Source organism: Lasioglossum baleicum, unplaced genomic scaffold (genome assembly GCF_051020765.1).
Source record: "Lasioglossum baleicum unplaced genomic scaffold, iyLasBale1 scaffold1709, whole genome shotgun sequence".
In the NCBI taxonomy this organism is placed as follows: Eukaryota; Metazoa; Arthropoda; class Insecta; order Hymenoptera; family Halictidae; genus Lasioglossum; species Lasioglossum baleicum.
Window position 1 is genome coordinate 20,008 of NW_027470768.1, and position 13,000 is coordinate 33,007.

The 13,000-nt window shown below is 34.4% G+C and overlaps 1 protein-coding gene across 1 annotated transcript; it reads right to left on the reverse strand.

The window, feature by feature from the left end:
* Positions 1 to 8,320: 8,320 nt before the first annotated feature.
* Positions 8,321 to 10,979, reverse strand: LOC143220898 (rab11 family-interacting protein 4-like). Its single transcript, XM_076446467.1, is given in 7 exon segments — positions 8,321 to 8,443; positions 8,547 to 8,597; positions 8,696 to 8,841; positions 8,917 to 9,156; positions 9,159 to 9,285; positions 9,372 to 9,536; positions 10,767 to 10,979. Coding segments are annotated over 7 exon segments (1,065 nt in total).
* Positions 10,980 to 13,000: the final 2,021 nt, after the last annotated feature.

Consider the following 13,000-nt stretch of genomic DNA (forward strand, 5'->3'; position numbering starts at 1 on the left):
AAGTTTTTCCTATTTCTTTTAAACGAGATCTCACGTCGGAAAATCTTTATCACGGGCCCGTAACGAACTAAAAATGCAACGTTTCTTTTTTAAAAAGTTCTTGAAAAGTAAAGAATCCCCTTATCTTATTGGGTTGCAACGTCGAACCTGGCTAGCGAAGAACTCGAATACATATTTGTCAGCTGACCAAAATTATACTCGACATGCTTCACGTGCATAAAATTTGCGTAAATCCTAGAACGTTTGTGTAATTTCATAGCAATTGAAACAGATGCGCAAAGGCTAATTAAAATTAACTGTCTCTCCGGTACACGACTTTTCGCGATTAAATCGTGGCAGAATCGTAAGAAACAATAGTACATAATCACTCGACTCCTTTCTAAGAATCTAGTTAACAACTGAAGCAAAGTATCATTCTCGGAATTATGGTGGAAACCATGAAATCACGGTGGCGAACCACAGTTCCCCGCGACTCTTTCTCTGCTAAAAGCGAGCGATAGAAATTCGTATTGCGTCGTTCGTATTCCAGATAGATACTCGGGACAAGGAATATTCCTTCGAATTTTTCAAACAAACTGCAACAGCATTGCAACTTGTTTACCGTACGAGATAAGATAACGAGCGCTACGTAAATGCAGGCTAGCTGCGCAAGGTTTTCGCTAGTTGCGTTGTTAGCATTAACAACTATGTATGCGATCGGAGAAGGAAAGAGGGCTGGCTTCGAAGCGTGTTCACCGAAGCCAAGACGTGGCGAACTTTTTGGTCATCGTCCTGCAACGATATTTCATTGGCCCGCGACTGCACCTGCGGCAGGTGCAGTTCCAAGAGAAATAAGAAATTCACGAGGTGGTTTGCAGATTTGACTAGCGAAAAGAATGGCCGGTATCGTTGAACCTGGTCGCGCCCGGAGGATTAAAATCGTTAACTTTTTTACATGTCGGACCTCGATTTCCTCCGCCACCGGTACACACAAGCCGAACCACTTCCTCCTTCCTTCGCTGTCCAATTTTTCATCCCCGACCATTTACATAATTAACAATCTTCGTATTTATGCGCACCGGGCTCTGCTCGATCGTTAAAATTACGGTCAATCACTGCCAGGCCTCTGGAAACCAGTCGAACAACGCGACATCTTCGCTTCCACAGTTCACGCTTGGCTAGCTTTCCTTCTCAATCGAAGGAAACTAATTAGAAAAACGATGAGACAGATTTTAAAATTGGATTACGATTCAACCCTTTAGACGCTTACCGCGACGAAGGCTATTGACTCCTCGTGGCACGAGATTGTATAACAACGACACAGCTTGCTCCCACGGAATTCTTTCCGTCCGAAATGTAACCAAATGCTTTTTCCTTGCATATTTCAATTGAAAATAAAATAAAAGATTTTTCAACGATATCGAAAATCACTCACACCGTAACGCGACTATCGAATGCGTATGTGCTTCTTCCGTCATAAATATTAGCTCGCTTATAAAGAATAAGACAAACACGAGAAGTCGTAGGAAAATTGTTAGAATTTTTAAGGACTATTATGCGTATTCGATATTGTAACAAGAATCGAACTCGTTAAAATTAAATTTTTTCGAGTTGTAATGGATTTAAATTAACCGGAAACTGTAATTGAGAAAATTGGCAAGAGTTCACACGTGGCCTATCTTTAGGTCCTTTAAAAATATGAAACCACTGATTAAGAATAGAGACGCTTATCAAAGTTATTTACGAAATAACGGTAAAATCGTTGTAAATTATAGGACGAAGCGAATTTGTTACGCTATCTACGAGAAATTCCTGAACTTGTTCCAAGAGGGTTACGCGTCAAGCATCACGCGATGCAACAACGTCAGAAACATGTTGACAAAGCGACGCTGGGAAAATCGCGTTAGCGTAAACGATATTCTTACTGGCTGCAGCATCTCCGCTGTATGCACTGCCAAGAATAAATATTACCCGGTCAGGCATGTACGCGCGTCACTCGCCTGACCTAGTTTAATCCACACGATCATCCTTCTGTGCTAATTAAGTAGGCACGTCCGCTTTATTAGCAGCCACTCGGACTCCGCGATGCTTGATAACGTGTACACCAACACGTTTGGCATCTAACGCGACACCTCCGGGCGAAAACAGCCGGAAGAAAAAAGCAGAGAGAACGAAAACGCGTTTGAACGTGTTTGCCAAAGAGAAAGAAAACGCGTTTCAAAGTGTTTCCCCTTAACTCTCTAACTATCGCGCAGTGATTCATTCTCTTTATCCTCCGGACAATCTGTCTTGCTGCAACCGAAAGAGATGGCGCTAACGATCAAGTCTCGTATATAGAATTTTAGGACAAGGATACGTAACTTCTAGAATCGATAAACGAATTGACGGTTTCTAGAGGAAAATCAGCATGTTCTTCTCGATACACCGTGAACTAATAAAAATTAATCAAGTTCGGTTATGTTTGCGAGTTTATGCCGATTTTATTTAACGGTTAACGTAATTACAGATCGACGGAAAAACACAGGCGACATGTTGTAAATTCGTCGAATATATTGAAAGCACTTAAATATTACGAATGAAATTCGGGAACGCAATAGCATAGGTAATAAACGCGATAATAAAAGTGAAACACCGCTTTGAAATAAACGCAATTATTTTCAAAGTACGGTATATCCATGGTTCAGAAGTATATATAAATATATTTACATATATACTTTAGTGATCGCGAATAGAGTTAATGACAAAGTCCACAGCTATACAAATGGTTATCCAACTATTTTACGGTGCGTCGTAATGAAAATCGAAGGTCCCGAAGATTATGCGGATACGCGCAGCCATCTATCCGTTTCACCGGTCTATGCTTCATGCAGGCTCGCTTTGTCCGTCTCTAACTGCTTAAGACTACTTAATCGCGACTTAATCAAAAATAGGCCTGGATTTATTAATAATTCGTAAATCGTGTAACCGACGGAGCCACGCTAAAAATAACGTACCGAACGCTCCTTGGATGCGAACCGGCGTAAAATTTCTTTCTCGATATTGAAAAGAAAAAAATATGGCGAGGAAAAAAATGAAGGCAACATTGCCGAAATGATAACGAATTCGTCAACAGATGGTACACGTTTCACTGGAATGCACCGTGAAACCAGATGACGCGTAAGCACTCGAGTTCTAATCGAACCAAATCGAACAGAGCTGCCAGTAAGATTCTTCCTATAAATACGAGCGAACAGGCACAAGGTATCTAGGTCAGGATGAACGAATTAGTGTTTACAAGCGTTTACGCTTCGCTGCGTTTCGTCTGATTATCATTGCTAAATTTACTGCTTCGATAATAAGCCGTTCCATCGGTGAAACACCGTTCCATGTAAATGATATATTTTTCTTACCGCGTTAAAATTACCCGTAGAAACTGGCGCGCATACCATAAGTCGCTAAAAAGACAACCGTGCTTATCGATACGATTACGATGCGCGTACACCGCTAATTCCGCCGTAGTCTCGAATCCAATGCACATATCGGTCGATTGAATGGTAATGACAACTCTCACGATCACGTTCAAAGGAAGTCGAACGAAACGAGCTGACCCTGAATTCATCATGCCAGCAGTCGGAACAAAGAAGCGAGCCAGTAACGAATCGCGTAATAATAAACCTACGTCTTCTGCTAATCAAAACTTTTTATTTCTTTTACTCGCAGAGCGTATAATTTGTCACGTTTTGCGTGGCATTTGTTTCCGATGATATCTGTATTTGTAACAGTTACGAAGCAAGTGTTACGTAAAATTACCAAATACGAAATATATAGCTCTCCGTTGAGAAACCGAAATGAGTATTCGTTAGTTAATGAAGATGAAAATGATATCCGATAACAACTGAGCGTGACACAATTCTTCGGTTCAAGGTCGATTCGCCTCATCTCCGACTATCTCTTCCAACGAAATTTAAATACAAATCAAATCATTCACCAAGCTTAACTAACACCGATATATTTACCAGCGTAACTAGATGATTCGACGATTTTTTTAAATACGCGTGCAAATATCCTGAAACAGCGATCGCAAACTATAGTAAATATTAGAGAAAAAAGAAAGTTTAAAAATGTTAATTATCCGCAAAATTAATAAGCTCGAAATATCGCGTTTAATTCGAGTCAATGATTATCTTTTCAATGTAAAAATACAAACACCGAATAAAAACATATTATTCATAAGAGATAAGCGTGCGTTTTTATTAAGTATGACGATCGCGTTGTACGTCAAAAAGTACATAATTTGCGTTTAAACCTAAACCGCGTTAAAAAACAGAGATAAATTACGAATATCTCAAATGGTGACCTCTATCGTCGAATCGTATGTGGGTAATGGAACAAGTTTAGCCAATTAACAACTGTTTTATCGACAGAGTAAATCCTGGGGCAATGACCTCGATGTTGAGAAGCGCTTGACCTATATATCACTAATGTATCCAGCATGCGTACACGTGTATAACTCGTGCTTTATTATTTCTTATCACCACCGATTTAATTAGCTATTTTATATCTCGTAATATTTTTTCTAGGATATTTATCGTCTTCAAATTCAAAATTAGCAACGAATCGTAATACGTCGCATCTTATACGTATCAGGAAACATTGATATTTCGATAAACGTTGTAGAAAATAGAATGCGAAGGTCATTTCGCACTTCCGAGTCGTAAAGTGTCATTGAACTGTATTTCATTCGGTATAAACGACAATATAATTGCATATAACGCTAAATATAACATTCCAACATTATCGATCAAACTTTATCTAATTTCGGACAGGAATAAAAGATGAAACACGTATTCACGGCCATTGCCAGAACAGTCGCTTTAAATAGCTAACCAACGGCAAACGTTTTAACTTAGGTCAATAGTATGTGATTGATCACACTGTTTACGTATGAGAAATGTCGGTTACTGTTATTGAAAATACAAAGTTCGTTTCAACCGTTATCTCATTATCTAAAATCTTCGGAGCACACGACATTTCGGTGATAATATTGCCCGATTCGATTCGTATTTGTAAACTGTTACGCGTAATATTCCTATTAAAATATGAAAAAATGATTGGAGCAAACGTACTTTGCTCTGCTATATTGAGGGGCAGTTAAAGGGAAAGGTCGAAAGAGGGCAACATCCTACGAGTCAATGTCCTGTTGATGACAACAGGGAACACACCCGATTCAGGTCGTAAACGATTCGCTGCTACGGGATAATAACATCCGAATTTTTTAACAACATAATATACGAATAACGCGATAAATTCCCAAGCCATTCTATTCGTCGGTTATACAGAGAGATATAAAAGAATAGGATTCTAATGGTTTTAAGGGCACTTTTTCTAAATTGCGTACCTGCCACCTCGAGGGTACTGCCAATTATGCGTCTCGTGTGACGACAATCCAACTCGAAAAAATCCGATTCAGCCGCGATGGGCTGTTATTTTCGTCACAAAACACTGCACATGTTATCACAAAGCATTGCACACTCTCATTATAATGTTGTCTTTCTTGTTTGATCAAGCAATCGTCACGAACAAACGTGGTTTACACAAATTCACCTTCGTACTCGGCGCAATGCCGCCATATTTCCTGTTATTCCGACTGTTCGGACCCTGCATATCCATTAACTAGGCAGCACTACAAGATGGACGTGCTCCAAGTAAGTTTCAAAACTTGACACTAGAAGCGCCTCTACAAGGGTACATTTACCAAATAATACAGATCAAGTCAAAATATACTACGCTATATAAATAGAAATAAAGTATACTTTATCTCATATTACATTATTTATATTTTCTTCTTTTTAAATTCGTATTAAAAGTTGGAAACAAAATTTTACTTTTTATTCTGTTATTTTATTTGTTTCGAAGCTTTTCATATTTATAACATTTTATGTCATTTTTAATTAACAAATATTTTAAATTTGCGTATTTCGCAGAATTATATGTTATTAAAAACTAAGTTAAAAATATACGTCTCCGATATAGAACAAATATGTGAAAATTACCTACGGAGCATAGAAGTAATAATAAATAAATCACTGACTGAGAAAACATAAATCTTATCTTATATGTAATTTTATAATTACAGTTACTCTTGAACAGTAATTTATCATGCAAAAAAGATATTTATATACTACTAATGTTGTAATACCACGGACGAGATATAGGATAGATCTATCACTCGATACATTTTTTTTTTTTCTTTTGTTGAACATCATCAAGACTATAAAGCCCTAAATATCGATTCAAATCAATATCAATGTTACCAATTGGATATAAAATAAGATTACAAAATTTGTAACGGCTGGGGTTAAATCTAACTATAAAATTAGAATAATTTATACTATGATACAAAACATAAAATTTTACAACCGAAATATAGAATTCGAGATGAAATATATGTTCTATTGCAGTTCGTAACAAATTGTATTATTGAATAATCAATTCTAATAAATCATTAATAAAACATTGAACATCCATACCGTGTTCGTTGATTCGAATCATGAGATAAAATCGTTCGTATCGAATGAGTTTTTACGTTCCCCACATTACCAACAATCATCAATAGCTATGCAGGTTTCCGTACCTTATCTGCGATCGATCGAGAAGATGTAACATAAACTTACAACTATTACAAGAAATGACGTTGTTTCCAGGGATTCTGCCAATAATAGACCTCCTGTCATGTTATCTTCGTCTAATAAAAAACCGCAAAATTGGCACAAGGTTTCGCACCAACTCTGCCAAATTTCTAGACCCAAAATTATTTCAAAGTCAATTTCTACTAATAGAATAATTTAATAGAGTAGTAATGAAGTAATTTAATAGAATAATTCATGAACTTTTACAATTTCATCTTGAAGATGTACCCTTCTAGTCTAATTTTCGACATTAATTTCTTCTTAATTGATTAACTATTAGCAATCATTGTACGGAGTGTTTGAAATGTTGCCGAAGTAACAACGATCAACGCCATCTCTGTTTTTGGACCCGAAACACGCATTCTACAACAAATTCAGTGATTCCATCTCTTCTTTCCTTTCAAAACGAATGGCGCCATTTGTGATTTTGGTCTAGAACTTCAGGTCCAAAAACATAAATAGCGCCATTAACTATGTTCTAGCATGCAGCTATAAAAGTTCATAAATTAATAGCAGAATTTGAGTAATTAATTTTCACTGCCGAAGCTACTCTGTCCTTTTCTAGCCTATAGCTATCGTTCGTTAATTTTATATTCACTTTTCTTTTATAAAATAATTACAAAAAATACTATTCACTTTATTGTTTCAAATTTCTTTTTATTATATTTCTTTATATAAAAATGTATCTAACAATTATATACAAAATAGTTTTTACTAAATTTGTTGATTAGTAACTTTTTATATTTTTATTTAATAATAATTATAAAAAAGCTACGAGATAAACATTTTTTATTTTTTTTTCTCCTTGATAAGGTATAAAAACAATTCGTTTTATTTTATTACAAAATTCAGATTGACAAAGATACTATTTCTAAATTTCATTTCTAAAATTTAGAAAATACAATTATTATAGTCTATTTGGAAATATTGAGCATATAATTCGTTAAAAAGTATATTTGAATTTAAAAAATAGTATAGGATTTATAAGTAGAGTGAAACTATAGATAGTAAAATATAATTATTTAATTACATTTTTGATATCATTTGCTATAAATTTTTTAAGTCTATTGCGGATGACAATGTTAATATATTAAATTTTGTAGGTACTTTTCAACATTACAACTTTTATAATACGGAAATATGTTTATATATCTGAAAATTTACTAAAAATTTTTAAACGTTTTTTATTAATTTATCTTATAAGGAGAAAACTTGACGTTCCAATGTATAATGCATTATACATTATGTTATGCATTAACTATTTCTCAGTGTTCAAAAATAGTTTTATGCCATTTCTATGAAGGCAACATTATAAGGCCTCCAATTTTTAAATTCGAGCGATGTAGAGCATATAGTAATCTTTTGATTAAATTTTCCATACGTGTGTTTAACTACTTATTTCAGTTTTTCCACTTGTTCACTGCCTTTTGTATTAAAAACGTACGACCGGAGTAATAACGGTGGCAGTGAAAATTTTAATTTAACAATTGTAACACGCTAATAAAATTTTAAGTTCACATGGACGGAAATTGCTTTCCCATATGGTACTTGTTTACAGCTATGACAAAATTGCTCGTATAAATCTATAAATAATAAAGAATTCCAACAAAGTAATGTACAACTGCCTCAAACAATTAACATTAAATTCAATAACTGACTATTTATGTAATAGTTCAATGAGTTTGTTTCACTTCTAACAACTGGGGATAATTCTCAACTATGTTCAATAAGACTGCATCCATGTATGCCCTTAATTGCGTATTAACCTCTTGTTGCTCCTTTAAAGCTTGCCTTATCTGTAACAGTGTAAAAAAATAATATAATAATCAATATAATTAAGTTTAAATTATAAACACATTTATAAATACATTTATAATTTAAACTTAATTTAACACATACTTCAGATATACTACAGGGTTCACCATTTTCTCCAGGAAGTTGACCATCCATCTGTAGTAAATCCAAACAGTAAAAGGAAAGAATAAAGCACAAAATAATATTCGCAGATTAAAGGTTACACTTTGTATAAGAAGAAAAAAAAGACATACTTGATCTTGATTTATTCCAGCCAACAATTCTACAGCGAGACTAGGTCCTTTTTCAGCAGAATTATTACAGGGGTTTAACATTAGAAGTTCACGGCCTGCCTGCAGAGCCGCTGCAGCTTGTAGTTCATCTCTCGATTCCTCTAAACCTTCAGAAAAAATTTACAGTTTTTTACAATATCATTGCAAATTATCTTGAATAATTATATTAATAAAAAACATACTTTTATTGCGAGCGCGAAGTTGTGCCACTTGCTGCATTAATTCCTCTATTTTTTGTTGGTCCTCGATTTTCATAGAGAGTTCTTCTCTAACAGCTTCGAGTCGATAGTCAGCTTCGTTAGCTCGACTTATCGCTTGCCGCTCACTTTCGCGTATAGTATCTATTTCTCTTCTAGCCTCTTCAAGATCATTTTCCAGTCGGCTTTTCTCAGCTTTTACTTTGTCGTATTGCTCGCGTAACTAGCCATTTCATCCCTTAAATTGGTTCCTTCTACTTCCGTCGCTTGTAATTTAATGGCATAATTTTCTAATTGCAACTGCCGTTCACGTTCTAAACGACTTGTCCACTCTCTATGCCTTCGTTGTTCCGCCTAAAATGTAAATGACAACATGCGAATTTTATAAATCCACCGATAGAAACACGAATACATAAAATTATTTATTTAATCAAAATTACCTGAAGCCTTTCTTCCGCTCTAGTTTCAGCATCTTTGGCAGCTTCTTCTAACATTAATATTCTTGCCTGCAACATAGCATTTTCTTGCTTTGCTCTAGCATACCGTTCTTCCCCCACCGATTGAGTATCTACTAAAGCATGCATTTGTTCTTGAATCATTTGAACCTGAAAAATATAACATATTTCAAAATTATTTTCGTTAATTTTTAATTAATCGAATCCCTGCTTGAAAGAACTTTTTTTTTTATTTTTCACACTTTCAAAGTAGAAGAAATTATGGTTTTTACGAGTTCCAAAGGTCTTTTCAAAGACTCGACATAGAAGTATAAAGAAACCTTATAAACGAAGGGTTATCGTCTAGCATCGACGGTTGCTTTGTATTTAAGACCTCGCGCACGTGCGAGTACGCACTATAGCACTTTGCAAGCTACTGATTCTCAACTCTAAACGGTGAAGTTATCAATATTAAAATTTTACGGTATTAATGCTAATTTTTGTAAATAAATTCTAAATACAATTAATAAATGGTACTATTAAACATTAAGTATAGCTTCAAACAACCCCAAGCTATTAGCAACGCGTTGTTTACGATTCTATAATAAGCCCGTCCCATATGTTCAATGACTATCACTATCTTCCGACTAGGTAGAATACTAACACAAACACGCGCTTAACTTATATAGAAGTTTGGCTTATTATAGAATCTACACCACCGATTTGTGTGATTAATAGTACATTACCTGATTTTTATTAAAAAAAATGCGATTATTAACATCATTAATCAAATAACTTCCGTCTATAAATTATTCGTAACTATATTTATATGAAATTAAAAAATTAATTAACGAAAAACTATATTTACATGATAAGCATTATTTTTATTTACGCTCAATTTGAAAATGACGATTACGTAATATACCGATTGAATAACTGAAAATCAAATTCAACCAATGAAAGTAAAGGGTTCAATAACTGCTTTTTTTTTCCTTTAGATTTCTAAAATTCTCCAAACATTCATTAAAGTATTCATTACAACTACAGAGAATCGACTATGCTGATTTTTATTCATCCATTACTTTTTTTTTAAAACTGCGTTTCTCTTTACTACAATTATCTATTGCGCTGTTATCGAATAAGACGATATATCAATTCGTCGTAATCAATTGCAAGAACGATAATACACTGGAAAGGAATTTTTACTAAACTCTACTACTATTTTATATGTTTTAAAGACTATTTAATCAAATTGCCATCGATTTAATTGCAACTAAAAGTATGAATTCACTCGTTGGTATTTTAGGTTTAATTTACGTTGTATCAATCGCCGTGGTATATCGTAAGGAAAAAGAGATGGTGTCTGGATAATAATCTGACGATCTGAAAAGAGTGTCTTACTTGCTCGGTAAGCCGAGGACCACGACGACGAGGTAGTCGACTACCGCGAGAAGACGGCTGTCCGACAAATTGAAACTGGCCTTCCCACAAATCATACTCGAGGCCGGCTCCAGGTCCAGGAGACGGCCCCTCCCCGGAAGTTATTCGATTATCGCGATCGTAACGTTCAATCGCACTTGTATCTGTATGCTCATCGTAATTGTTTGAATCCATTCTGATTCGTGATTTCTCACGTCACGCCTGTGGCAGGTAGACTCGTCATCCTTTTTGACTAATCCGATACAGGGGATTATTCCGTTAGAACGACGTGCAGGCACGCCGGTTTTCTATCCAACCTCCTCTGTAGGCAACACTCTTGTCACTAACAACCTAACCTCGAAATTTCATCTATCCAACTATCGAACAGTAAATCTTCAGAGCAATCGCACGAATAATCTAGGATGTACCGAGAGAACGACAACACTACGCGCACATTCGTTTCTTTGGGCGTACTTAGAATATAATCGTTCGTCTCAATCGCCCACTGTAAGCTGAGAGTAACCGAGAGGCTATTTGTGCACTCCATACTACGTATCGACTAACTCCGCTGAATCATGTATATATCGTGCGTGGCAGGCTATATTGAACAGAACTTCATCTACCCCTACGCATGCCTTACAAATCCAATTATATAGCGCGGAATGTGCATAGTGCTTCTTTTTCAACAATGGATTACACCATTTATTTATTGAATTCTTTGAAAAATAAAAAGAATATGTAAAATATATATAATATATATATATGAAAATTTGAAGCTACCCGACTAATATTTCTTACCATCTATTATAGTTGCGATAATTACGTTACAGCTGTGATAAATGCTCGAAGATAAATGTACGCCCCTGATCATTTTACAGTACACGATTTCCGTTACTCTCAAACACGTTCGACATGAAATTATTTGGGAAACGTTAGGTGCAAATAAAATTTCGAATAAATATTATTGGATTTATTCAATTTTGCAAGGAAGAAATATTTTTGTAATTTTTGAAGTTGTATGAATTTAATAAATCTGGTAAAACCTATTAAGTAAAATTACATAAAATACCGTGTGGAATAAATATGATGGCTTCTTTGATAAAATAGTTCACATGATTTTTGCTTTACAATTAATCCAGATCCATAAGTGGTGGTGCCGCCGCAGGCGTCGTGGAAAAATTCAATTTCTTATAAACAGCAAATCCAAGATACGTAACAACGACAAGAATAATAAAAAAGTTGAAAAAAGGCCAACCTCTCCATTCAATAAATCCTTCAGATTGTAATTTAGAACATGTCATACTTTATCTTTATAAAATACACAAATTTCAATAAACTTATTAATTTTTCTTTTTACTTCTCTACACTTCAACAATTTAGTTTCTTAAACATTTTATATTATAACCAATATCAGTGTTATAATCATCCGATCGTACGTTTGTATCACATTCGATTGCATTGTTTATTTAACGAAAGAAATATATCGTACGTTTCATTATGTTTTTTTACAAAATTTTATACTTATTTTACGAATTATATCAATACTTAACTTTACGATTTTCATTAAGCACGTTTATTTAAAAGTTACTGACTGTATTATTTTCGCAAATGATCAAGCTTAATTTTCTGAAACCAAGAATTCAATACTTTGATGAATTTTTTATCACTGCGAGGTGTTTTATCACACTTCATTAACGATCGCTTATTTATACGAATATATTTCAAAACTTTCTTTAATTTACTATTAATTCTGTAAAAATATTTACAGTTTTCTTTGCGTCGATAATTAAAAGGTCACGTTATTCACAGTCCCGTAGTAATTTTGCATTCAAGATGGTTTAAAAAACTAGGTAATTACTGAATATTAAAAATACAAAAAATAATATTTTAGTTGTTCTGAACTCTATTGTTATAGGTATACATCATTTATTTTGCTGTAAAACGTCTTGTATATGTTTTTTATAAAAATATAAACATTAATAAGGAATCTAAAATTACTTTTACATGAAATGTATGACATAATAAATATGTAATCGCGTTTAGGAATTAAGCAGAAGCAATGAATTTCGAATTATATTTTATCCAACAAATGAACGAACATCGCCAAGTTCCATTTCCCGGTTACACTTTCCTAATATGAGAATGTTATTCATCTTCGTTATTAAGTATCGCTAAACCTGCAATATATATATCGCTCTATGAATAACGTATAATTT